The sequence below is a fragment of the Anopheles coluzzii genome, chromosome 2 (assembly GCF_943734685.1).
Source record: "Anopheles coluzzii chromosome 2, AcolN3, whole genome shotgun sequence".
Classification (NCBI taxonomy): domain Eukaryota; kingdom Metazoa; phylum Arthropoda; class Insecta; order Diptera; family Culicidae; genus Anopheles; species Anopheles coluzzii.
Window position 1 is genome coordinate 4,015,001 of NC_064670.1, and position 25,227 is coordinate 4,040,227.

Genomic DNA, 25,227 nt, shown 5'->3' on the forward strand with positions numbered 1-25,227 from the left:
CGCTTGATATTCAGGGCCTTCTTTTAGCTTTGCTTCTGCAGTGCACACAGGGTTTTGCAGCAGCACAGGGAGGAAAAAAAACTAGTCAGTATTAGTGTACTTCAGTTATATGTTACTCAACTAAGGCTTCTTCTTCTTCTTCTTCTCAAGACTGTGCTGTGCTGCGTTTGCGTTTCTTTAGCCTACACATACGACGCGAGCGCGTTTTGCTATCTGTTGTTCTTTGCAAAAATGACACAAACACACATGTACACACACACACACAATCTCCAGGCGATTCGGTAACAATTGTTGTTGTACGCTACAATGAAAAACACGGGGCCCATTCTGCTTTTTTTTTTTTGTGTAGCCAGTGGAACTGTGATGGAAGTGACGGTAAGAAGTGGGCGCCAGAGAGATCCGCCGGGCCGGGTTGACCGGGCGCGGCAGGTGCCGCCGCCGTTGGTGCGTCTCTAACTATCCGAAATAATGTAACACCTTCCCCCAATTCTTAATACAGCTATCACTCGTGGTGTGGTTGTAATCAAACAGGTTTGATGTGCACAACAAGCCACACACGTCAGTCGGAAGAGCTTTGAGTCTGCAATGAGATAAGCAAAGGAAAGGATACAGTTAGTACGGGTTTAGTTGGTGATATTATTCATTTATTTAAACTTAACGTGTAAGAGCCTCAATTCTCCCGGAAGGTGTGCATAAGATGAATTACTATATGATTCGTTTTGGCTTGCAATGGGAGATGGGTCCAGTAAGCAGTTGCTCCGGTGTCGGTATCATATGGAAAGTCCCCCACTTTAAATCTGAAGTTACAACATCAGTTAAAGCCGTTTCCTCCCATACTCCAACCGGTGCAAACGGTAAGGAAAAGTGTCAACAACTTCCAATCGGAAAAGTGTAGATGGCCCCCGGAACACTATATATCTTGCGACCGCGGCCCGTCCACCATAAGTTGAACGATAAGTTGCTGCACCGTCGACGTCCTATCGTGGCGCAAACCATTTATTACTATCATCCATACCCTTGCCCTCTCCCCTTCTTCCCACCCCGTGGCTAAGACTAAAAACCTCGCTGTAACAAATGCACACAACACCATGCACGCTGGATGGTTGATGGTCGTCGGCGACCGTAGAGGGCACAAACGACGGCTGAGAGCGAGAGAGAGAGAGAGAGAGAGAGAGGGAGCGCCAGTCGGTCTTTTGCACAGCGCTTTTGTGCTTCCCCAAATAGGTCGTGTCGTATCTTTCTTTAATTTTTATCCTACCAAACCCCGAGACACGGCCCGATCCACGGTCACTGCTAGGTACGGCAACTGGAGCGCCATACGCGACGCAAGCCGACGACGCTGACAGCGCCACCAGCCGCGCACACCAATCCACCCCCTCCCCCGGTTGGTGTGTCCCATCTGTCCAGTCATCCGGCACAGTCCATATTTCGCGCCTGTCGCCTTCCATAGCACATTCGTTATTGGATAATGTGTGCTCCCGGGGACCGGCGCGGCTCGGCGCGTGGCAGGGAAGTTCGTTACAATTTTGCTAAACTGACTTGGTACCATGGACAAACGGAGCGCGGAGGATGGGTTAAAGAGAGAGAAAGAAGGGAGAGAGAGAGAGAGAGAAAAAAGCAAAGAGGCTACACCATTATCATCCTCATCAGAGAAGACTAGCAGCATGCCAACGGTACACGCAAAGGCGGCCAAAGGATGGCGCGCACAGAGATGAAGAGAGCGAGGATTTAATCACATCCCGTTTATATGCTGCTCTTTTATCGCGACATACTACCACCAACAGACCCCCCCCCCACCATCCCCCCGTTCGCCCCCCTGCAAAAAACGTGAATAGATTTTGGCCCATTCGCCCGGGAGTGGTGCGCGCCAGCAGTTTGTGTATGTTGTATAACGCCCGGTGGAATGAAATAAACATTCCACTGCAACTTCTACATGCGCATCCTCCCCCCACCTGCTTGATGCTTTGGAACGCAACAACATACAATGTGTTTTGATCAACCTTTTTTTTTTTGGGTTCGTTTTTGCTGCCCATCGCGCATCAAGCTAATCTTTGACATTTTACCACCTGTTTGATTATTGTTGTTGGTTGGCAGGGCGGGGGTTGGGTGGCCCGATGATGGATGTACTACTACTACCTCCTCCCCCCCTTCTTGTGGTGATGGTGTAGCATGATTGAGTAAAATATATTTATAGCAAGACACTTCTTTCTTTGCTCCCTCCACAAGAACCGCGCACATCTCGCGCAAATGCCATCTTCTTGTGCCAAAACTGGGCGCACGCGGGCATGGTGGTTGGGAGCCTCCTCTGCTGCGTGTTCCGCGTGCGACAACACACACAGCCAACCAGCACTCCATAATCTTTTTATCATGCTCCTTGGCAAGATAAGAGACCGGAGCCAATATTCAGTCAAATAAACATTTTATTTTACAACCATGTGCCCCCTCCTCTCTCCTCCTCCTCTCCCCGCCTCATCAATCTGCCCCATATTTTGTTGCTGAATGTGTCCCCATCACTCACAGAGGGTCGGTGGTTGGGTTGGGTTTCGACCGGTCAGGTGCTTTTTTTTAGCACCGTGCCCTTCAGTGACTTGAGACGAGCAGAATCCTCCTCCAATTGGATACGATAGACACGTACCAAACACACACACACACACATTGAGAGGCCCGGGCGCGTGTGTGCTGTGTGCCCCTGCATATAAATTGCACACGGGTGGCAACGCAAACCGACGAGAGCTGACGCGGAATGGAAAAAGGGTGGGCAAGCAGCAACAACATCGACCGAAAAACGGTCAGAGAGGGGGGGGGGGGGAGGGTGACACGGTGGGCAAGAAGAAAAGGAGGCCATACCACCACCACCACCAACACCTCGTTTCGTTCCTTGTGCAACTGCCTGGTGGCAAAATTTAACAACCTGCAAGGGTGTGTGATACGAGCGAAATGGAAGAGGAGCAATAGCAGTACTCAGCGAGTACAACCCCCCCTCCTTTCCACCCCATTCAAAATCCCATCCCTTACAACGGGGGCACCCACCACCATCCATGTGTACCAGGGGTTTACTACGATCGTCGCCACCGTTACCGTTTGCTGTGCGACACATACGCGTTGCGCCCGTTGTCACACTACAGAAAGAGAGAAAGAGAGTGTGCCATGGCGCATACACGGATTGATTTTTAAAACCCACATCCACACGTCCCATCGCCGCAGTAAGGGTTCGGTTGGAAGGGAAGCGGAGCGAAGCCAGCCGGTTCGAGGACGGCAGTGGGCCCACCGGCGGCACCATCCCATGCAACAGAAGCATCCTACACAGCGCACAGCACACAGACACACACACACACACACACACATCATCATCACCATCTCTTTCTTTAGATCTTTTCTCACGTGAGCGCACCTGAGCGCACAATTTTCATCCGTCCAAGCGAGCGTGTTATCTCTGTCCCGCGCGCCCTGCTCCCTATCTGCCCTTGTCGAAACGTGCTGCTGCTGCTCCGTTCTGTTCTGCTCTGCGCCTATCCTACATCAAACCACCTTTTTCCCATCTGCTCTGCAGTGTGTGTCGTCGGTAGTAGTCCTGCATTATCAGAAACCTGATATCTCGTCGTGCAAAGAAGCTGAGCTGACTGCTGCTGGTTGCTGCTGGTTGCTGCTACTGTCAACACGGACGAAGTAGAAGAGACACGGGGCCCGTCAGAAGAGGGAGGTGGGTGGGTGTTACACGCTTCTCCGGTCACAGTCTTTTTACGGTCGTAATGGTCGGTCGTTACGGTTACGGACGGCTCAGTCGGGGCGTGTTGTTTTTTTTTCTTCTTTTCTTCTCGAGACGGTCAAACGCACACAAGGTTGGGACACAATACACCGAGTCTCGCACCCCCCTCAAATGTGTGTGTGTGTGTGTACGGCCCATGGACGACCCCACTGCGGATACAAACAGTTGCCCTTTTTTCGATCGGTCTCTTCTCGCCCGCCCGGTCATTCTACAACACGTGATAACACACCTGTTACGAACACGAACTTCTACCCAATATCGCGCATAAATTCGTGCTAAATTATGAATCAACAGAGCGATAAATAGAGAGAGAGAGATAGTAAAGGTATCGTACAGATTGCAATCATACGGATAACCCCCGCTCCGGTGCTGTGTGTCGTCTTTGCCAATACCACACACTTTGCACGAAAAGCTTGTAAATGTGTCAATGATTAATTATGATAAGAAATGGAGGAAAAAAAACACACACACAGAGCGTCGTCTAGCGCTATCAGAGGTGTAGAGGTGGAGGCAAACCTTACCGGTAAACAAGTCGGTCCGTCCAGGAAGTGGGAGATAGTTACATGATGTTTGTACGACGGTAGAGGAGCACGAGAGCAGTACATATCATACTCCCGAATGATTATGAAGACACAAACACATACACACAGACAAACGATGGCTCAATTCTTGGTCCACTCTCCAAGAATTAGACGATGGAGCTCTGGCTGGCTGCCCGCGCCGGCTCACGGTTATCTTTTCGAGCTCAGATGGTTGCTATCCCCTTATTGCGTTGGCTATGCTAAATCTCCCAACCTTACGCGTCAAGGTGTGTGTGTGTGTGGTCTCTCTCTCTCTCTCCCCAAAAGACACATACAAGCGCGCATTCGCAGCAAGTGCTGCTTCCTCTAATACACACTTTAGATCGCATTTCCTTGGAGGTGTAACATCGCTCAATTGGGGATGATGATGATGATGATGATGATATTCAAGCAGTAGCCGCAACAGCAGTTTGTTACAGCACTGTGTGTGCTTCAATGTGTGTGTGTGTGTCTCGAGCCCTTCGTGGTGTGGCAGCGATTAAAGCGGGTCTTAGAAAATTGAGCACCGAGCACTAACTACTCGCGCGATACAGCACGCTACACACCGCAGTTAGGGGGTAGGGTAGGAAAAGGTCGGCGGCCGATGGAAGGAAGGGGAAGAAGCTCCATGGTCCCCCGAAGGGGAGGGGGGGGAGGGGTTTGGAGACGGGTGAACGGCAGAAGCTGATCACCTTCCTTTTCATTCCAAATGGAGCAGAGCAACGGCAGTACTGGCGGCAGCCGAGAAAGAGGCTGAGCATTCGCGTATCTACACAGTGCAAAGAAAAGACACTTGCTTACGTAAGTAGCAACTGGCGCGGACAAGCCGCTGCTGCCTCCGCCACCCGCCACCCCGCATGCCTCCACTCCACGCGCCCCGGAGTACGTGTGTAGGGCGAAACCGCTCGCTCGGGTTTTATGTGTGTCTGTGTGTGTCCGTGTTCTTTCATCTGCTGCTGCTGCCGCTTACATACCCGTCGGGGCTTTTCAGAACATTCCGGGAGTAGTACCAGCAGCAGCAGCAAATGTTAGACCAAACCATCCCTTCTAATAATACACACAACAACACCCGCAGGCAGCAGTCGCCGGAGTCGCAACACAAAACCACCCACAATTTATCCTGCTTGAAGCCAACGACGAGAGTCAGAAGAGCTTGTTTCCTCGTTTGTTTCTTTGTTTTACTGCTTTTATTTTACTTCCAACCACATTTTTAAAGCCGCACCACACTAAAGGGCTGTTTAAAAAAACAACTGGTGACGGCTTTCGGTTACTTATGGTTTGCCCTGGACAGCCGTTCCGGAGTAAAAACTGGAGCAGGAAAAAAGGTCTAGTGCTGCGGAACGTAAAAATATAAACTAAAATTATGTACGGGGACGGCAATAGTGGTGTGTCCTTGCGCTTAATTTGGATACCCCATGGAACACACTCCACTGCACACCGGGAGAGTTCCGCAATGGATTTCTGGCACACTCGTTGGTCCCCCCCCCCCCCCACCAGGGTCCTATTTCAAAAAGTGACGAAATGAAAGGATTTGTGCATTGCAATACACACACACTCACACATACATAAACAATTGTCCTTCAATCGGTGCCGGCACTGCACACGAACACACTAACCAACCGTGCGCCGTTGGGTTTGGGTCCTTTCGTATGGAGCATTGATTCTGAAACATTCTGTTGCCCTTTTGCATTGTGGTGTGCACGTGGGTTAGACACTTTTTTTTGCTGGAAACCCTTCAGAAAACCCGCAGCAGCAGCAGCAACAACAACTGCACAAAATAACATCGAACAGGAGCAATAAAAGGCCAAGCTGCAATATGATGAAACTCTAAACGGGGGGTGGGGTGGTGTGACAGAAACCTTATTTTAAGCCTGCCCCCCTGTCGTAAAAACCTGCTCCAAACCGAACGTGTCTGCGTGTGTGAGGACCGACCGATTGCACACAGATCGGTCACGTAATTGCTGCTGCACATGCTGCTGCTGCTGCTGCTGCTACCAGCGCCCAGAAACCAGTTTCCAAACCCCGGACAGACCCATATAAGCAAGCAAGACGGCGAGGGAAGACGGCGACAAGCGACAACTTTCCTTCGGTTGAACTGTACACGAATTGAACGGAAATCATGTAGGCGTACTTGGCGCAGAAATTAAATTAATAACGTGTAACCACCACCACAACCCACATCCCTCTCCGTACAAGCTAAAACGCCATCGATCACTCACCTGATTTCGAAAATGTTTCCTAGGTTTCGTGTAACTAGCGTGTCCGCCTCATTCTCCGGTCCTCCGGTTCCATTCAAAGATCTTCCTGTCCGGATCTCATACCTCCGGAACATTCCTTTGGGTGTTTGCGCAGCATTTGGGTGTTTGCGTATGATGATCGTGCTTTGTCCCTCGATCCACATCCAACGTCCACACGTCCTTCTTTTGAAGAATGTCCACCGTTGGTCTACACCCAAGATGAGCCGGATGAGCCGGACCAACCGTTTCGCGATCCTTCTGAAGTGTCTCCCGAGCCTAAACCGATCACCTGCTTCAGTACAGTGCATGTGGTTATCTGCGGGGGGGATTTTTTTTTTGTCATTTTCCAACTGTTCTCTAGCTATCAATGTTGCTTCACTTGCTCACTTTTATATATTCTGCAGCTGTGGCTACCGGCTGTCCTGTGCTTTCCCTACGACATACCATTATGTGGCGTACATTTCTTGTTTGTTGCTTTGTTAAATTACTCCGGCTGCTTGCGTTTACATTAGTTTGGTGTACGTACAACTCCTACTTGGGAGGGGGGACTGCTACATAATCTTTCGCCTGCTTGGATGTGCTGAATTTTTCTTTGCACACGTGTGCAGGGGTTCCTGTGTGTATGCGTATGTGTGTCTATGTGAGTTTGTGGGGATGTGTTGAGATTGTGTGCCATATGGCCGGGCTAGCGCATATGTGTATCTATACGTCAAGAGTGGAGTCCTTTTTCCCTAATCCCATTGCTTGTCTCTCAGCGCGTTAACGCGCCGTCATCGCAAAGAAGAGAGAACGCGACAAACAAACAATCAAAACAAAAAACAAACAAAAACTAACATCTTCATCGACACACGTTCGCCACGTTCGGGCGCAAAATCCTTCTGCTTGGTTTTATCGATTATTGGTCATCTCTCTCGTAAAATGATGTGTGTTTCTTTTATAAATACTACAATCGTGTACTTCCGCTCGCTTCAGTTCTCGGTGGCGCCCTGCGGCCGCCCAATTCAAATGACACCCGACGACGCCTTCTGTTTCTGTTTTCCCCCATTTCTTGTGGCGGCAAATACAATCAGTTCACAATATAAGATTATCTAAACCTCCGGACCATCCGGAGACGTTTTGCTGGAGCAAAAGGGGCCTTTGCTATGTGTCTGCGTGTGTGAGTGTGTGTGTGTGTGTGGGTGTTTGCGGGAGTGTGGTAGACAAGAGTTCCTACTAGCCTTTCACAAGGATGCTGACGGTTTTGCTCGACAGGGTTGCGCTTTTCCGAAGTATGGCGTGGGAAGAAGGGGCGTTAGTGGCTGCTGTCGATCGATAATTAATTAAAACAAATACCAAAAATAAAAACTGTCGCCCTGTCATTCGTGTCCACGACCACGGGACTGTCGGGGCCGTCCCACCGCGCAAAGGACTGTCATCAGTGCCTCCACTTGCTCCGAACGATTGGAATGTTCTCGCGCGCGCGTGTGATCTCTATGCCTCCTTTCCCATTTCGTTCCCATTCCTACTACCACCACCACCCTACCCCTTCTCATGACTTTTGTTTGTTATTGCTAGATTTCGCGTTCGCGCGTTCGTGCGCTATCAAAAAGGACTCGCGTAATGGCGCGCTGCGGAGCCTATCAAAATCAAAATCAAAATAAAAATACAACACCCTATCATCGAATCTGCTCCTATCGAGTATTCTCGATTACCTTCTGCCCAACCGCTCTCTCTCTCTCTCTAGCTAGCTCTTTGATATCAGCGCACACACGCACACACATACGCACACACGCACAGGCACACGTACGAATGAGATGAACTTTTTACTTAGCTATAATACCACAAAGATCTAGTTATAGCACGTGCCCAACACACGCCTTCTCTCTCTCTCTCTCTCTCTCTCTCTCTCTCGCTGTCTCTGCTTCACCGTAGCGATGATATATATTGCTGCAATGTCGGTTATAACATTTGCTTTAGAATTGTCGCATGTACTGGGGAGGATCATTATCACCGGGGGTGGGAGCGAGTCTGCAAACCATCAACCCCGGGTAGTGTGTCAACCGTGTGAAGGTGACGATGGCAATGATTTAATTTCGATCTGCTATCTTTACGCCTCCCTCCACTCCACGCGTACCAGAGCAGCTTGCATTAAATTAGCTTTTTTCATTAAATACCTTCTACTTCATACTATCAGACAGACAGCAGGGGTGAGACAAACAAGAACCTCTCCTACTATTCTTCTGCTGTTCCCTTCTTCCTCCATGTCCATGCGTTCCATGTACTGATGAAACACACCTGCTAATGTGCGAACATGTGCGCGTGCGAGTGTGCCTGCGTATACGCGTATACAGGGAGAGCCGGGGAGTTAGGAGTGGGATTCATCTGTTGTGATCGATAGCGAAACACTTCCTAATTCCTCATAACAAACGTACTACACCTGATGATCGATCTCAGTGCGGGATCGGTGTTCGGGAGTTGTCGCCGAGCGATCGAATCCCTACGCTGACACATCGCAACTCCTTCCCAATCCACCAGATGGCACCGTCATCGACGACTGTTCTCCTGCTGCTGCTGCTGCTGCTACCACTATTCGGCGAGGTTGGAAGGGATGAGTGATGCTACACGCGACGAGATCGCAACGCCAGTCGGATGGCGAAAGAAGTGATGCTGATACACGGCCGACAAAAATAGCGCATGCTAATCGTTATCCTTGCCAGAGATACTAACCACCACCGGCAGATGGCGCAGATAGGAAAGAATGCAGCAGCAGACAGACCGACCGGAGATAATCCGGCCAATGATATCAGAGCTTGTTGTTGCAGGCGGGAAGGCTACCTCACTTTGCATGCGGATGTGGAGGGGGGGGGGGGAAGAGATTGGCTGAAGGATAATCTCTAAATGCTCCCGATGTTGATGATGCCTTGGCGGTGCATCCCAACATTCCACATTCCAACCGAATACTGCACCAGCTGACCAAGGAACAAACGATGATGATGGTGAACGGGAAGGCGCTGGTGATGATGACGATGATGATGATGATGGCGGTAGTAGTCGTACTAGAAGTAGTAGTAGTAGTAGTAGTAGTAGTAGTAGTAGCGGTTTTGTAGTACTAGCAGTACTATCCTGATGATAGCAACGTCCCACGCGTCTCTCGAGAGCATCTTAGAACTCGGCAAACTCCTTCGCGCACTTCTCGGTGCTGGAGATGCGCAACGTTTCCTCCTCGTAGTCGTCGAAGTTGCTGGTGTCGCCCGGACCCTTGCAGCGCGGTATGAACGGCGCCTCGATGCGCTTCTGGAACACCGCGATCCAGTCGGTCGAGGCGAACCATCGGTGCCCCTTGATGTCGTTCACGCCCGCCTTCAGGTTGCCGTAGCGCTTGGTCAGATCGACCTGCAGCAGGTTGCGCAGCAGATCCTTCAGCTCCGAGCCGAAGTGCGACGGGAAGCGCACCTTGCCGCTGACGATCTTTTCGTAGATCTGGATCGGCTGGTCGGCGAAGAAGGGCGGATAGCCGGCCGCCATCTCGTACACCAGCACGCCGAGCGCCCACCAGTCGACCGCCTTGTTGTAGCCCTTGCTCAGGATGATCTCGGGCGCGAGATACTCGGGCGTGCCGCATAGCGTCCAGGTTCGGCCCTTGACGCGCTTGGCGAAGCCGAAATCGGTCACCTTCAGGTAGCCCTGCGAGTCGATCAGCAAGTTTTCCGGCTTCAGATCGCGATAGATCAGGTCGAGATAGTGCAGATACTCGAACGCCAGCACGATCTGGGCGGCGTAGAAGCGCGAGTGCGGCTCCGAGAAGCGGCCCACCTTTCGCAGGTGCGAGAACATCTCGCCGCCCGGCACGTACTCCAGCACCATGTACAGGTTGGAGTTGTCCTTGAAGTGGAACTTGAGGCTGACCAGGAACGGGAACGAGATCGCCTGCAAGATGCGCTTCTCGTTCAGCGTGTGCTCGACCTGCTTCAGCTTGACCACCTTCTGTTTGTCCAGGATCTTCATCGCGTAGTAGTCCTTGGTCGATTTGTGCTGCACGATCATGACGCGCCCGAACGACCCGGTGCCGAGCGTCTTGATCCGCTCGAAGTCGTCCAGCGCGGCCGTGTTCGTCGGGTTGCGCTTCCACTTCTCCTCGAAGTCTTCCTTCGCTTGGTCCAGAAACTCCCGCACGCTCTCGGCCGCGTCGACCTTCTTGTTCGCGGATGTAGCGTTATTGCCCATGGTTGTTGCTATCGATTATTACACGTCGTCTATGTAAATGTACTATGTATGTGGGTGAACTGTTGTCCAATTATATAATAAATATGTATAATATCCGGTCTTGATATTACTTTCCCCTTTTGCTTTGCTTAGTGTAGATGTACAAATGAAGCGACTATATATGACGGGGCAGCTGACGGGCTGGCTGGCTGCTGTCGCCTTGGAACCGCGATTTAATCGATATTCTTACTTTTATTACTACACGTTTCGGCTCGTGAGCCGGGTGGGTGATGGCGCAGGGGGGAAGGGGGCTATATGGTGATGCTTGATGAACAACTGTCAGCTGGCTTCTCGGTGCGCACCAGAGCAATTTTCCTTTTTCTTTTCGTTTGTCACACAAGAGATGAAAATGACAACGACGATGACAAACTAGTGGTGTATGGTGGTGGTGGTGGCGGTGGGGTTGAAGCAGCAATTTTTCTCGTCTCTCGCTCTCTCGCTCTCTTTTGCTGTCTCTCGCTCGCAGGTTCAGTCAATCTACTTTTCTCTCGCTTTGCTACAGAGCTCACGATTCCGTCGTTGGCAGCTTCCAACCGATATGATTACACAGGCGATGCGATATTTGTATTGCAAAAAAGGTAAATGGTCAAGGCAGGATATTAAAGATGGGCTCTATTGTTTCCGGCACAACATTCAGCTCTACTTTCGACAAGGGTTTCGACAATTTTTCTACTACTGCTGCCCAAGCGCAGCGCGGACCCTGGACGACTTCTTGCCAATCGATCGATCCTACTAACACCCCTGGCAAGGGAACCTTCTTCTCTCAGCCGAGTGGTAATCGTACTCAGCCACGGAGTCTACGGATTTCCGTTTCCCTTTGATGTAGCTTTTCTCCGAAACGGTACTCGGGCTTTTCGCTGTCGCTGGAGATGGAAATGGAAAGAAAAGTCCTTCGATCCACCACTCGTCGTGCCGTCGGCCGCGAACGCAATTGAGATTCAGCAAGTATGCCCCGTTGCAGCTACACACCCCGCCAAACCCGGGGCCCGTCCGTCCGGCAGCACAAACCAGGCGCCACCAGGCAGTGGAAGAAGCGATGTAATAACAGCCCTCTATCTTTTTTTTTTCTCACACACCACACCGCAATGGAAAACGGGCACAAAATCGCGCACACACCAAAAACGGCTCAGTTTCCAAACGCGCCGCGCCTGGCTTTACACACACGTAATAATTTCGCACGACGGGAATCGCCTGTTCCGCCTCAATTATCACCGACCGTTACGTCCATTTACAGGCCCTGCTGTCTGCTGTCCCGGGGTCACTCCAAAACCGCGACGACGACGACGACTACGTACGGCCGGATGGCGATTTTTCCGAAACACCCCACCGACTGCTCGGTACGAGGAAATACACACCAGCACGCACGCACGTACCCACACACACACTACTTGTAACGCGCAAACACGCACACACACACACACACTAGCGGAGACACGCACGCGAAAAGAAAAACCCCTTCTCGCGCGCAGTTCACTGGGAATAAAAAAGCGCTATTGTGTGTTCACGATTTTTCCTCTCCACGGGAATTTTCTCTCACGGATGCAAAATCCACTCGTCCGCTCGCTCACTCGCTCACGCGCCTTCTCTCTCGCTCACGTTCCGTGGCAGTCGAACTGTGTCGTTCGATCGAAGTGTGACCTTCTTCTCTTCCACCTGTGCTCACAACACAATGCTGCTGCTGCTGCTGCTGCTGCTGTTGCTGTTGCCTATGATGGTCGGTGTCCTCGCTCTCTCACACTTGACGCACACCACCAGCAACTGCTGTCACCTTCCTTTGCTTGCTTGCTTTACGCACTTCTGCTGCTGTTGCGAGCTGCTCAGCACACACCGAGCATAGCGCCCTAGAACACCCTTCTAATGTGTCAAACTGTGTGTGAAAATGGAAAAACGGTCAACGAAGGTTACCGTTCGGGACGAAAAAGAAGAAGAGGAAGAAGAAACATTAAAAACAATTCCCGTCACACACGTCTTTCGGCTCTTTTTCGCACCTGCACACGTACACAATTTTCACGATCAGACACACACACACACACACGGAGGGACAGATCCGGCACGGTTTTTTTTCACTTTTGTTGTTTTTTTTTTATTTGTGGCTGCTATTTTTCGCTCTCTCGCTCTCGCTTGTTTGCGCTCTCTGGTGCTGCTGCTGCTGCTGCTGCTATCGATTAGAATATCCTCCTTCCTTCTCCGTGCACACCAGCTCCACCACGACGGCCGACGACTACTGGTTCACGGATGCTCTAGAAAGCAGCGAGCACTTGCACACAAATTCACACCTGCACGCACACTTCAGCGCACGCACACATACACACATACGTTCCTTGGTATTGCTTTCGTACAGGATTATAAAAATTTCTTCACCGTCCGCGCACGACCCTTCGTGCCCGCTAGCGAAAGGACAGACCCGTGCCAAATTGACGGACACTGGTCCCTTTCTGTACCCGTTTTGTTTCGTCTGCACTCGCCACTACACACACATACACACTCACATGCACAAACACACAAATTGTTCGCTGTCCCAGCACTGGTGGTTCTGGGGCTGTTGTTGATTACGGGTGTCCCCTTCTGCGATGTGTCTGGGGGAGTAGTTTCGGCCGTGCGTGATTCGAGGTGTTATGGTCTGCGGCCTGCCCGACGGCTCGTCGCTGTGCCAGCTACTGCGTTCTTGGCCCCTTTGGCTGGTACTTTTCCGTGACGCTGCGGACCGCGACGGGCAAAGATTATTTGCTCGACGACACCACGAAACGAAAATCCGTGCGAGAGAGATGATGTGTGTCGTAGAGACCCAGTTTTTTTCCTTACTTCTCGCTGTGCAGGAAAAATACGCCAGCGCGCTCTGCCGGTGCAAAATGGAAGCAAAAGCAATGACAAACGTCAGCCCGTTTTACGGAGCGGTTGGTACAAGTTGGGCGCTCCAAAAACAAATGGTTGTGATTCTGACAACCTGGACGGCAACAATTCTATGCGTTGTGTGCTTATATGCTCATATAAGCTTTATTTGCAGTAATTGTTGGGTTTTATATAAAATTCAAAGTCGCTTATATAGCGAAGCACATATTTGGTTCTTTAATTATTCTGTTTTACTACGATCAATTCTCATTTGAATCCGCAGCTGTCAAATTGTGCGACCTGGAAATGCGACCAAAGGTGATTTGGATTTTCAAATTGACGGTTCATTTCAAATGATTCAACTCGGGCATGCAGCGCAGAGCAGGCTTTTCAAACACACTGTCCAAAAAGTATCGTAAGTTTACAGATGTGTTTTTAAATTTTACCAAATGGAGAAAAAGCCAAGAGAAAAACTAACCCATACCAAGGAAGACGGTTCTTGCGTTCCAATTATGTATTCGGAAAACGGTCCCGTGTATATTAGTTTACAAATTTGGTTAGAAAAGATGAAATCAACGCACAGGAAGGTGGAAGAAACCAATATAAACCATCGTTCATCGCACCTGGAGAACCTAAATCCGACCAATCCCGAATGAAAGGTTCGATAAAACACCTCAAATAAAACCCAACACACAAGCACACTTATTGTTTCCTCTAATTCATTAGCATTTTCGCTTGACAAACTATGTGCCCACCGCTAAATGTGGCCAGCTTCCTCCTCCTTCTCTGCACTGCATCTTCTTGTGAGTATATCTTTTATTTCTTATTACAATCAAATATATCTGCATCTAGCAATCTCCCCTGCACCGCACCGTATATAAACATGGGCCAAAAGGTATTCTTTTAAAAAATAAAACGCTACGTTAAATGGAACGTAAAAAACCGGGATGACAACCCTCTGTGGCAGGGCAGTGCGCAGAGGGAGTAGACAAAGAGGGTTTCTAATAAAATGTGGCCTTCTTTTGGCGGTGTGGCAGGGGAGTGCACCTATAAGTTAAGCATTACTTTTTGGATGTGGGAAGGGAAAGGGTGGATTTGAGGGAGTGTGGGCGAGAGGCAGGAGAGGGACAGATTACAAATTACATTATCGCGCACAAATATGTCGTTATTTTGTTTGCTGTCAATTAAATAGATTACGAGTCTAAATCATCCTGCTGCGAACTGAAGTAGCTCACTAGCTCACCAAACACGCTGGTACTCGTGCTGGACGACGAGGCCGCGGGTGTGCTAGCGCTTGCGGAGGGTGCCACCAGCGATGAGGCGGCCGTTCCCGCTCCCGACGCCGCCGAGTCGCTCGCTGGTGATTGCGGAGACGGTGCTGCGGCGGCAACCGGCGTTGGGTGATTTTCCGCCACCGAGGAGCTCGCGGACGCCGATGATGCGTGAGCCGGTGGTGGTGGCCCGGCCGACCCGGCACCATGTGACGGGTCTCTGCTCGGACCGTCGTCGCCTCCCGCCGATGAGGCTGCCGAAGGCGAGGGTGTGGCGCTGTGATGGTGATGATGATGCTGCAGCTGGTGATGGTGGTTTTCGCTGGCCGCCTTCGGTACGTGCGGAAACTCGAGCGGCTGCAGTGTGGTAAACGTGGTGGGCGACAGATTGCTGGTGCGGTGCAGTTCGCTGATCGTGGGTGGCGGCCTCAGATGGCCAGCCCGATCCAGAACGTTGTAGTACGGGTTGTAGTGATGGTTGCCGGGGTTGTATTCTGCAAACAATGAGGACATTAGCAATTAACACGAGATCCCGAGAATATACGAAAAAAACGCGTGCGTACCATGATAATGTTCCAACGAACCAACGGACGGTGGACCCACCATCATGCCGGGCGGCGGTGGTGGACCGCCGGACGCTTTCGGCTTGGTACCCGCCGGGGCAGGCGGCGACGGTTTCCAGCCGCCGTTATACGCGGCCGGATCGCCAAACACTGTCGGCGGAGCGGCCCCGCTGATGGCCGCAATCCGCTGCAGGCTGCTGCTGCCGGAAGAAAGAATACTGCTTGGCAAGGGCCCGAGACGATGCGCAAAGAGCGGATTCTCTGACCTGCTGGAGGGAGCATCGAGAAGAGAAGAAGCGTTAGTGCCGAATTGAAACTGGCCCGGCTCGAAATCGACTTACAAATACGACAAGTGTGCTACGGACGATGGTACGGACAGCGGAGGTTCGTTCACGTGCATGCCTGCGCCGGTACTGCCACCGCCATCCACGGGCGGCCGGGAATGTACTTTGAGTGCCAGCTGCTGTGCCGCAGCGGCTGCGGCCGCGGCCGCGGCAGCCGTTGCAATGGCCGTGGCGTTTTGATGCACTGCAAGAAACACGGGAAAATAACATTTAATATTGATTCTTGGCTAGAATGAGTGACTTGAACGACTCACTTGAGCTATGGCTGGTGGTAACCGGTGGTATTGAGGGCCTTAGTCCTACCGGTGGTCCGGCGGTCGATGAAGGAGCCATCGAAGTTGGTGGTGGTGGTAGTGGTGCTGGTGGCAATCTTGCCATATGCCCGTGATGTAGCGAGGGATGCTGGGGCGGTGGCCGCTGATGCTGTTCCTGATGGGCCGCCGTCGGTTGATCGGCCGCCCCACCACCCGCTCCCGGTGCCGCTCCCTTTCGTTTCAGGTCCTCCCGCAGGGGGGTAATTTTCTTTCGTCGACCCGGCCGTCGCTCGGCACTGGTGGCCGCAGATGGAGGCGTTGCACCGACCGGCATTCTCGGCACTGGACCGGCGGCGGCTGTCGGTGACGCGGGTGGAGGCGTCTGTGCCATACTGGGTGGCCCGGAAGCACCGATACTGGCGGCGGAAGCAACGGCCGCTGCAATGCTGGCGTTAGTAATCACTCCGCCCGGACCACCGGCTCCCGGTTTCGCGTGCAAGCCCAAGTTCGCCCCGTGAGAAGGATGGGGAACGTGTCCGAGCATGCTGGGCGGCAATGCTAACCCACCCGGTGGCAACCGGTGCCCGGCGTGGTGCGGTGGCAACGGAACACCCTTAGCCAGCGACAACGGGAGACCGCCACCGAGTCCCGCCGCCATCAGGTGCGCCAGTTGTTCCGGCTTGTGATGTGAGTGAGGGCCACCGGAGGGTGGTAGCGAATGTGGAGGTGGTGGTCCGCCGCGCATTAGCACTTCCGGCCGGCCGCCGGGATGAGCGTCCTTCAGCAGCGGTGGCGGAGGCAACGTTTGTAGCGCATTGGCCAGTATCGTGCTGCCACCGTGGGCGGACCCGATCGGCGGCATGATGGTGGACGTCGGGATGCCCGTGGTCGATTTCAGTAAGGCCTTGATGGGGCTGCTCTGCACCGAAGCGTGGGGATGAGGAGGATGGGGCGGCATCGCCGACGAGGAAGCAAGATTGACCGGCAAAGGCAAGTGTGCCGCCGGATGCGCCGGATCTTTACGCGCATCCAGCGGACGTCCTGCTGCTGCCGCCGCCGCTCGCTGCTGCTGCAGCAGGAACTCGTCCGGATCGATCGATTTGCGCCGGCTTTTGGACGATGGCGGCGGCGGCGGCGGCACGGGCGGTAGCAAATCGCCGGGCGAGGCCGCTGCCCCGCCCGCCGTCAGCTTCAGCTGATGGTGGGCAAAGTCTTCCTCCTCCATTATCTTGGCCAGCGCTTCGTCGTCCATCTCGTCGTCCGGATCGAAGTCTTCCGGCAGCTCGTCGTCAAAGTCGACCACCGAGTCGACGGTCGAGATGCGGGCCGTGTTGCCGCTGGTGCTCTTCAGGAAGTCGATGTCCAGTATGCGGGCGCTCTCGATCACCTGCATCGGCACGTCCGAGAGCGAATCCTTCGACGGTTCCTTCGCCCGGCCGCCCACCAGCTGGTCGATCTTGGACGTGGCTAGCTCCTTCGCCTTCGCCGCATTGTTCTCGGCCAGCATGCGCTTGATCTCCTCCTGCCGGCGGATGAACTGCTCCCGCTCCTCCGGCGGCGTATCGGGCCGCTGCACGCCCGGCCGGATGCCGTCGTCCGAGCTTTCAAAGTCCTCGTCCACGATGTAGTGAATCTTTTTGCCGCGCGTCTTGCGGTCCGTTTTCTTCTCGCCCGCCCGGCCCCCACCATCCGGACTGGAGCGTGCGCTCGCCTTTTTGCTCTGCTTCTTCCGACCCGGCATCGTTTTGCCGCCCTTGCCACCCTCATCCTCCTCGCGACTGTCGTCGCTGTCTTCGCTCGACTCGATCGCGGCAGCTTTCGGCCGCACGCCCTCCGCCTTCTTCGGCCGCTCGATGTGCTTGCCGCCGCCGGCGGCCGCGGTCGCTTTCGGCCTCGACTTGCCGCCGCCGCCCGACTTGGATTTCTTCTTGCGCCGCCAGTCCCCTTCCGTGCTGGGTGCGCTGCTGCTGCTCGAGCTGTTGCTGCTTTTGCTGCTGCGACTGCTCTCCGTCTCCGTGTCGCTGCACAGATCGTCGCTGTCGTAGTCTTCGCTGTCCTCCTCGTCGTCGTCGTCCAAATCTAGCTCCTCGTCGCTGTCATCCAGCACCCGGTTTTTGCGCGACTTTTTCGCCTTCGCACGTCGCAGCTCCTCCTCCACCTCGTCCGAGTCGTCCGAGTTTTCGACGATCCGGCGACGCTTGTTCACCGCCGCCCGGCTGCTCGGCTTCCGGAGCCGATTTTTGCGCCCGCGGCCCGTATCCAGCGAGCTTTCGCTGTCGCCCGACAGCGAGTTGTCGTCCTCCTCGTCTTCGTCATCGTCCTCCTCCTCCTCGTCGTCGGAACCGCTCGCCTCCCCGCGGAAGTCTTCGTCCGAGTCGTCGTCCTCATCGTCCGAGCTAAACTCGATCTTGCACAGTTTCTTCTTCTTCTTCTTGTTCTTCTTCTCGGCGGAGTTGACCACCGCTCGGCCGCTGGCCACTGTCGGTGCTTTGCGCTCCTGCCGGCCCACTGCGCCTTTCTCTCCCTCATCCTCATCCTCGCTCTTGCCTTCCGCGCGCGCAGTCTTGCCCTCGTGCTCGCCGTCCTGCTGCTCTTGCGTTCCATTCAGGCGGCGCTCTTCGCCCTCGGCCTCCTCCTCATCGTCCTTCTGGAGTGCTTTCTTCCGCGCCTGCTCCTCCCGCGTAGTGGCCTCTATGATCGTGCTAATGTCCTTGCCCTTGGAGAACCCATGCCCGTCGTCTTCGTCCTCATCCTCCTCCACGATCTCGCAGCCGCGCATCTCCCGCCGAATGGCGGAATCGATCAAGCTGTCGTACTCGTTGAACTTGTAGCTCACCTTGGCTGATGCGCGACGCCGCAGCTTGTAGATCGGGATGTCGTCCGAGTCGGTGCTGCTCTTGCTGTCGCTTCCGCTGCCACTGCCGTCACTGCTACTACCACCGCCACTGCTGCCCAGCCCGTTCGAGCTCGACCCGCCGGATCGGGAACGGGACGACCGCTTCTTCGGTGCCCGCCGGCCCCGATGCCGCTGCCTGCGCCGCCTTCGATCGCGCGAAGATTCCTCCTCCGAGCCGGACCCGGACCGGCGCCCTTCCGCATCGGCCCGCTCCAGCAGGCGCTGCTGCTGGCGGGCCCGTCGCTGCGCTCTCAGCTGCTCCTCGCGCTCGTTCGCCAGTGCCTGCTCCGCCAGCTCGGCCTCACGAGCGGACGCTTCCTCCTCCAGGCGTCGCTTCGTTTCCGCCTCCAGCTTCGCGCGCAGCGCGTCGTACAGCTCCAGCTTCGACTGCAGTCGCTCGATCAGCTGCCGGTGCAGACACACCGGACAGAACCAGTCGCCCTCGGGAATGGTGAACAGCACCGGCTTCAGGCACGCACAGTGGTAACCCTTATCACACGAATCGCACAGCAGTATCCACTCCGGCTGGTCCGTCTTCTTGCACTCCTGGCACGCGTGATCCTCTCCCCCGTCCTCGTCGTCGTCGTCCTCCTCTTCCTCCGCCTCCTCGGCCGCGTCCCGCGTGCGCCGCGCCTTGCGGGCCGTTCGGGCGCGCTTCAGCGGCTGCGCCGGCGCCTCCGTCTCCAGATCCGATTCGGGCGAAAACTCGTGGTCCGACTTTAGCACGTGCGCCCGCCGCACGTCCTCCTCCGAGTGGTACGGCTCGGCGAAGTAATCTTCCGCCTCCGTTTCCGAGCTGCTCTCCGACGGGGACGCACTGTTCCAGGTCGATTGCGCCTTCTGCTGCGCCTGCTGCTGCTGCTGCAGACTGCCCTTTTTCTTCTTTTTCTTCTTCTTTCTCCGGCGCCCATCGGCACCGACGCCGCCGTCCGAGCTGCTGTCGGACGAGTGGTCGGGCGAGGTGCGGTCCGCCCGGTAGTCGTCGTCGGAAAGCTTCATGCCCAGATCCTTCTTCTTCTTCACCGCGTCCGCCTTCATCTTCTTCAGCATCTGGTCCTCGATTTCGCGCCGGTTCGTTTCCTCCTTTATCTTCTGCATCGCAATGCGGCGCGACTGGCGCACCGGCGGATTGTTTCCCCCGTCCGAGCCGGCATCCAGCACCATCGAAATGTCGAGCCCATCAACTGTAAAGTACGCGAAAAAAAGATTAAAATTACACATTGAGAAGGAGCTGCGATGAAAGCTTCACAAAGCAAAAACAAACTCACCCAATCCATTCCGATGACGACGCTTGCGTTTTGGAGGACTTTCCCCATCCTGTGGCTCAGTTGCATCGGGATCTTCCGGCTGAACGTTTTCTTCCTTCACGTCGGTCGCTTCCTTACTTGCTTCGTCGGTTTTCTCCTCCTTACTTGGCTTAAGATTTGAAGCATCGGTAGACTCCACCGCTTGTTTATCCTCCTTAGCTTCCTGCTGCTCCTTCTGATCCTCTTCCTTCAATGGCTCGGTTTTAACTACGTCTTTGGGGATGGCTTTCGCTCCCTTTTTGTCATGCAAACCCGCCGTAGCCGACACTTGCTTCTCTGTTTCTTTGCTGTCCAGCACGTCCGATTCTTTTTTCAGCTCCTTCTTAGGTTTTTCCTCCGAAGAGGGAGCCACGGTGTGATCACCATTTTTTGCCCCTGCTGCTCCACTCGCCTGTTCAACGACTGCGGCCTCCACCTTTACCTTGCCCGTATCCTCCTCGTCGGTTTCCATCAGCTGATGCGTCGACGCCGTCACAGACGAATCGAATGCCTTTTTAGGCGTATTGCTTTTCCTAGAACCACGTCTCTTTTCGACGGGCTTTTCCACAAGCGCCACCGGCGGATCGGTTGCTGCAGCAGCGGACGATTTGTCATTCCGCTTCGCACGGGAAGATTTCTCCGCTGGGCTTCGCTTGCTGGACAGCACTGTATCCTCCGCCCTTTCCTCTGTCTCTGCCCCATTGCCCTCCCGTGCGCCTTTCTGGCTGTCGTGCTGCTGCTGCTGCTGCTCTGCCATATCTTCCTTTTCTTTGGTTGGTGACACCTTGCTCGATAAGTCCACTTCCTCGTCGACGACTGACTTCGTTTCACCATTGCCGGCCTTTGCAGATCCTATCGTGCGGGAATCGTTCGTCTCCTCACGGCCTTCCTTGGCGTTGGCGGTGGCATTCGATTCCGGTGCGGTGGCTGCCTCGAGCTTCTTTGTATTGCCCATATCGTTTTCGGCACCGGCACCCACACCAAAGAAAAACATCACCGGTTCCTCGATGACTTCACTGAACATTGGCTCACAACACGCACTGTCGCATTCGGCCCCGCTGCCTTCGCCTTTCACTACCACCGGGGGATCTTCAATTGCCTCACTAACGGCCTGCTCCTCCTGCTTGCTATCCTCCCTCGTACCCGTTTCTTCCACACGCGTGCTGCTTCCTTCATCGTCCACCTTCACCTGCTCGTCAGCTTCCGAGCGAGATTCTTCCGTGTTTGCCTCCGTTTTGACCGGAGTTTCTTCCGCGACGGGAACAACATCCGTCTCCGACTGCTTTGATTCCGGTGTCGCCTGTTCCTTTTCAGATTCTTGCTGTTCCTCTTTCGGGGCGGCAGTTCCAGTATCCTTTTCTTTGCCAGTTTGCTCCACTGTTTGCTCAACAACTGCTGGAACTACTTCGTCCACTTCCATCTTAGCTTCATCTTCAACGGCTTTTGATTCTGGTTCACATTCCATGGCTTCGTCTGCCTTCGATTCGGCTACATCCTCTGCCACCGCATCCTTCTTCTCTTCGACAGATTCAGTCTTCAACTCCGACGCCGTGGTGGGCTCAGGAACGTTATCTTCTTTGCGATCTTCGCTTGCTTCCTGCTTGTTCGGTGCGCTGTTATCTTCCACTTTCGGTACTGATGCTTCGTCGGCGACAGTGGAAGTTGTCTCTTCTTTCAACGGCTCCTTCTCATCCTCCTGTTCCACAGTGGCCGTTGCGTCAAGCTGATCGGGCGTTTTATACGTCCGACGTGATATTATCAAACTCGGCGGTATGTCCGTCGGGGCCGGGATGGAACCATCGAGCTTCAGTGCCTCCGATTCGCTCATACTGCCGCCACTGTCTTCCTCCTCTTCACCCGCATTTACTGGCACCAGCGGCTCTATCGGTCGATTGTCTTTTAACATTTCGATCATATTGACAAACTGGTCCCGATTGCTAAAAACAAAAGACGAACAAAGAATACAGTTGGTGTGTCCAGATCAGGTGGTAGCAGAAGTAGCCCCTTTACCTTGCAACCAATGTCCAGGTTTCCATCTCGGGATCGGATTGATAGATCTGCAGATTGGCACTGTCGTCCATGAAGTACCAGTAGCAGTTCCCTTGCCGGTCTCGCCCCAGCGGATCCAATCGCAAATCGCCGGCCGTGGTTGTGTTGATTTGCGTTTTGAACTTGGTGTTTAGATCGAACTGTCCTTCCAGCAATGCCTGCAAAAGAAACAATGCAACAGAAAAGAAAAGATTTTGTATTTCCTTCTTCTGCACAGCCAACGATCGGCCAACGCACGCTCTTACCTTCAGCACCCGTAACTTCACGCCAAGATTGGCCGTCTTGTACCCGAAGCGCTCGATTTCCCATGCGTCCTGGTGTGAGTACGAGTGGGCAAACTTGGCCAGTGCGAGCTCCCACCGGGCGGCCGGAACTTTTTTGTTTATCTTTCGCATCAGCTTGATATGCAGATCGACCAACGCTTGCGGGACTGCAAAACAGCAAAGCAAGAGACGAGATTGCAAAACCATTACCCATTCGGGTTCGTTCGATTTCCCCGCTCCCACAGCAACTACTTACCCGCTTCACTGTTCTGTTCCAGCATCGACTTTAGCTGGGCAATGTTCAGCTCGCCAACGTCCAGGTACGCACCGAACTGCTCCATAAACGATAGGATGATGCCGAAGTTCGGATCATTCTCGCAGGTGATCTGTGCTCCGGCCATTTTTGTTTGATGAAATGTTATTATTGTTTTCTTTTCTTTTTTCCCCTCACTCTCTCTCTCTCTCTCGCTCTACAAACTGCATACACCACCGCGCACTGTCTTCTCCCGCACTGGCATTCTCCTCCGCGACTGTACTACACGGTTTGATGGTAGGGGGAGTCTAAGGCGACGACGAGCCTGAGGGGAGGGGGGAGGAGCGCAGCGGGGGTGAGCTTTCAAGAAGAAAGATTCACGCCGACAAAGATGCCGTCGCGCTGCGTTACTGCGTTACATGCATGGTGCTAAATTGCTGGCCGCAACACGGTGGGCGATATTTTCGTAGCTTTTCCACACCGTCGGCCGTACAGATTGTCACAACACGGCAAACACCCCGCTTTGTGTCGCGCGGTCTAAGCATCAAAAATGGCAAGCGTTCATCGGTTCGCTTCACACCAGCCAGCCGACCACCGAAACAGACCAACACACAGACGGCGACATTCACACAGGACGTGTTCGCGTTTTGCACTTGCACACACAAGGGGGCCCAACGGGGTTCGCAAATGTTCGAAAACGGTGCACTATTGTCCCCGCCTCACGCCCGGACACATTGCGAAACCGTTCCGGCAGGCCTATGCGCGTACAATTTTTCACTATTTTGAACCAAAGCCGACCCGTCCAGCGAAGGAAAACAGAAGCATATTTTTGGGGAGAAGACGAAGGTGTAATACAAATGGTGCTCTCGTGCCGTCCCGTGCTAATGCCGTTTGGACTGGCGCTGTCACGCTCGCACCCATTCAGCGCACGCACACACGCACACACACACGTACAAGCATCAATGAAAATCTGTCCGTTTCAGTGGCTTCTGCCGACGCGAACGCGCTGTTCGTGTCGATTCCCAGTGTGCGGATTTTGACGTTTCGCTTTTGACGCTTGAAGCGGCGTGAAATGAAACTCAACGCTACGGTATGACGACATTTATTGCGCAAATCGTTTGTACTGGATGGGTTTTTCTCATATTTTTCAGTATAGAGGGACATTTTACGTACGAGAAAAGCATAAAAAAGCTGCAAAACACGATCATAACAAGTTTTTTAACAGTCTGATATGGCTTTTTTGTGATGATGAAATATTTCAACACTTTTTTACCACCTTTTTTTCGTCGACAAGTTGATAATTTTACAGTTAATTATCACCAGTTGTTGAAAATAAAATCAATACACTCTCTACATAATTGCTCCAACTATTATGACTTAGTATCAACAATTGTATGGGAGAAATGTTAGCTATGAAATGTTTCAACTTTGAAACTTTCATCTGTTAGCAGCATTGCCGATTGGAAAAAATCCAATTGCATCTAAATAAGTTTGTTTCTTCTTCTTTCTTCCGATATCAACTCTCCTTTTCGGCCTAGCATAGTAATCGATTCTAGTAGGCAATTGGAGTGTTGGTCTCCCATCTACAATGAACTTGTAGTTCTACTTCATAACCTCAGAAAAGCCCAAACATGGTACACTTTGCTCATCGCGGAGTGAAAGATGATTTATTTACGGACCGGCTTGATATCAACATGGCATGGCGTTACTAAATTAGACTGGCCGCTAATGTGATCGGTGACGCACTGCCAGCAAACGCGCAACAAACTAGCAGAAAAGATAGAATAAACGCGCGCGCCTATATGCTATCGATTCTGTTTGCTTAGCAATTCGCGGACAGGCCCCACCGGCAGCAGCGCTATCTTGCCGCGATGTGCCGATAGTCGGCGTCGCCGAACATTGCCTGTTCTTGCGAGATATGAGCGCTGGTGGTGCGGAAAATGGTGATAAGTACAACAAGCAATAGCGCGAATAGCACACGACCGTGTCTCGCACCACCTGAGATATCGTTCCTCGCTCCACTCCCAGTGGAGCAGCGGTGGAACATTCGTAATGGGGACAGAGTTGAACGAATTTCAGGGAAATGTGGTTCCACCTTCGTTGAAATGGATTGCAACTGAGCGTCGGCCAGAATCGTCGGCATCTTCGGCGCGCTATTTGCACAGATGTGTGCAAAGGATTTTGTTCTTTATTGCAGCAAAATCTTCTACCCCCGAGGTTTACTGCACAGCTTGCGAAGCCATCGTTTGTGCGGGAATATTTGTTCCAGCATGGCCAGAGAAAGGCTACCAAACGCATGAATTTTACCGCCCTAAACGAAAACCCGGACCCATGTACTTTCCGAAAACAACATATTTATTGCAGCTGTCGAAGGGACAGCTGCATGACGCCTTTGACCTACAGCAGGCAGGTAG

At 53.1% G+C, this 25,227-nt stretch overlaps 2 protein-coding genes across 4 annotated transcripts in view; both read right to left on the bottom strand.

Moving 5' to 3' along the window:
* Window positions 1-13,616, bottom strand: part of LOC120953028 (cAMP-dependent protein kinase catalytic subunit 1) — a 15,484-nt gene extending 1,868 nt beyond the window's left edge. Inside the window, exons 1-4 of one of the 2 annotated variants that reach the window (XM_049605831.1) lie at window positions 12,794-13,616; window positions 6,951-12,672; window positions 6,546-6,879; window positions 1-580 (exon numbers count right to left, since the gene is read on the bottom strand). The exon at window positions 1-580 is cut by the window's left edge and continues 1,868 nt beyond it. In XM_049605831.1, coding sequence (XP_049461788.1) covers window positions 9,705-10,766 — 1,062 coding nt within the window. In that variant the 5' untranslated portion in view covers window positions 10,767-12,672; window positions 12,794-13,616 and the 3' untranslated portion in view covers window positions 1-580; window positions 6,546-6,879; window positions 6,951-9,704. Of the gene's footprint in view, window positions 581-6,545; window positions 12,673-12,793 lie in introns of both variants that reach the window. The other variant, XM_040372682.2, reaches the window with a different exon arrangement.
* On the bottom strand, window positions 13,275-23,767 carry LOC120953026 (uncharacterized). 2 transcript variants are annotated; one of them, XM_040372678.2, is made up of 8 exons: window positions 22,817-23,767; window positions 22,543-22,727; window positions 22,259-22,455; window positions 20,231-22,185; window positions 16,067-20,146; window positions 15,810-15,996; window positions 15,469-15,734; window positions 13,275-15,399 (listed from the first exon to the last, which is right to left on the bottom strand). In XM_040372678.2, exons 1-8 carry the CDS (start codon window positions 22,959-22,961, stop codon window positions 14,828-14,830), a joined length of 7,587 nt encoding a protein of 2,528 aa, XP_040228612.2. In that variant the 5' UTR covers window positions 22,962-23,767; the 3' UTR covers window positions 13,275-14,827. The 2 variants fall into 2 exon arrangements, with proteins under 2 accessions (XP_040228612.2, XP_040228611.2); XM_040372677.2 differs by having other exon boundaries at window positions 15,469-15,737.
* Window positions 23,768-25,227: the final 1,460 nt, after the last annotated feature.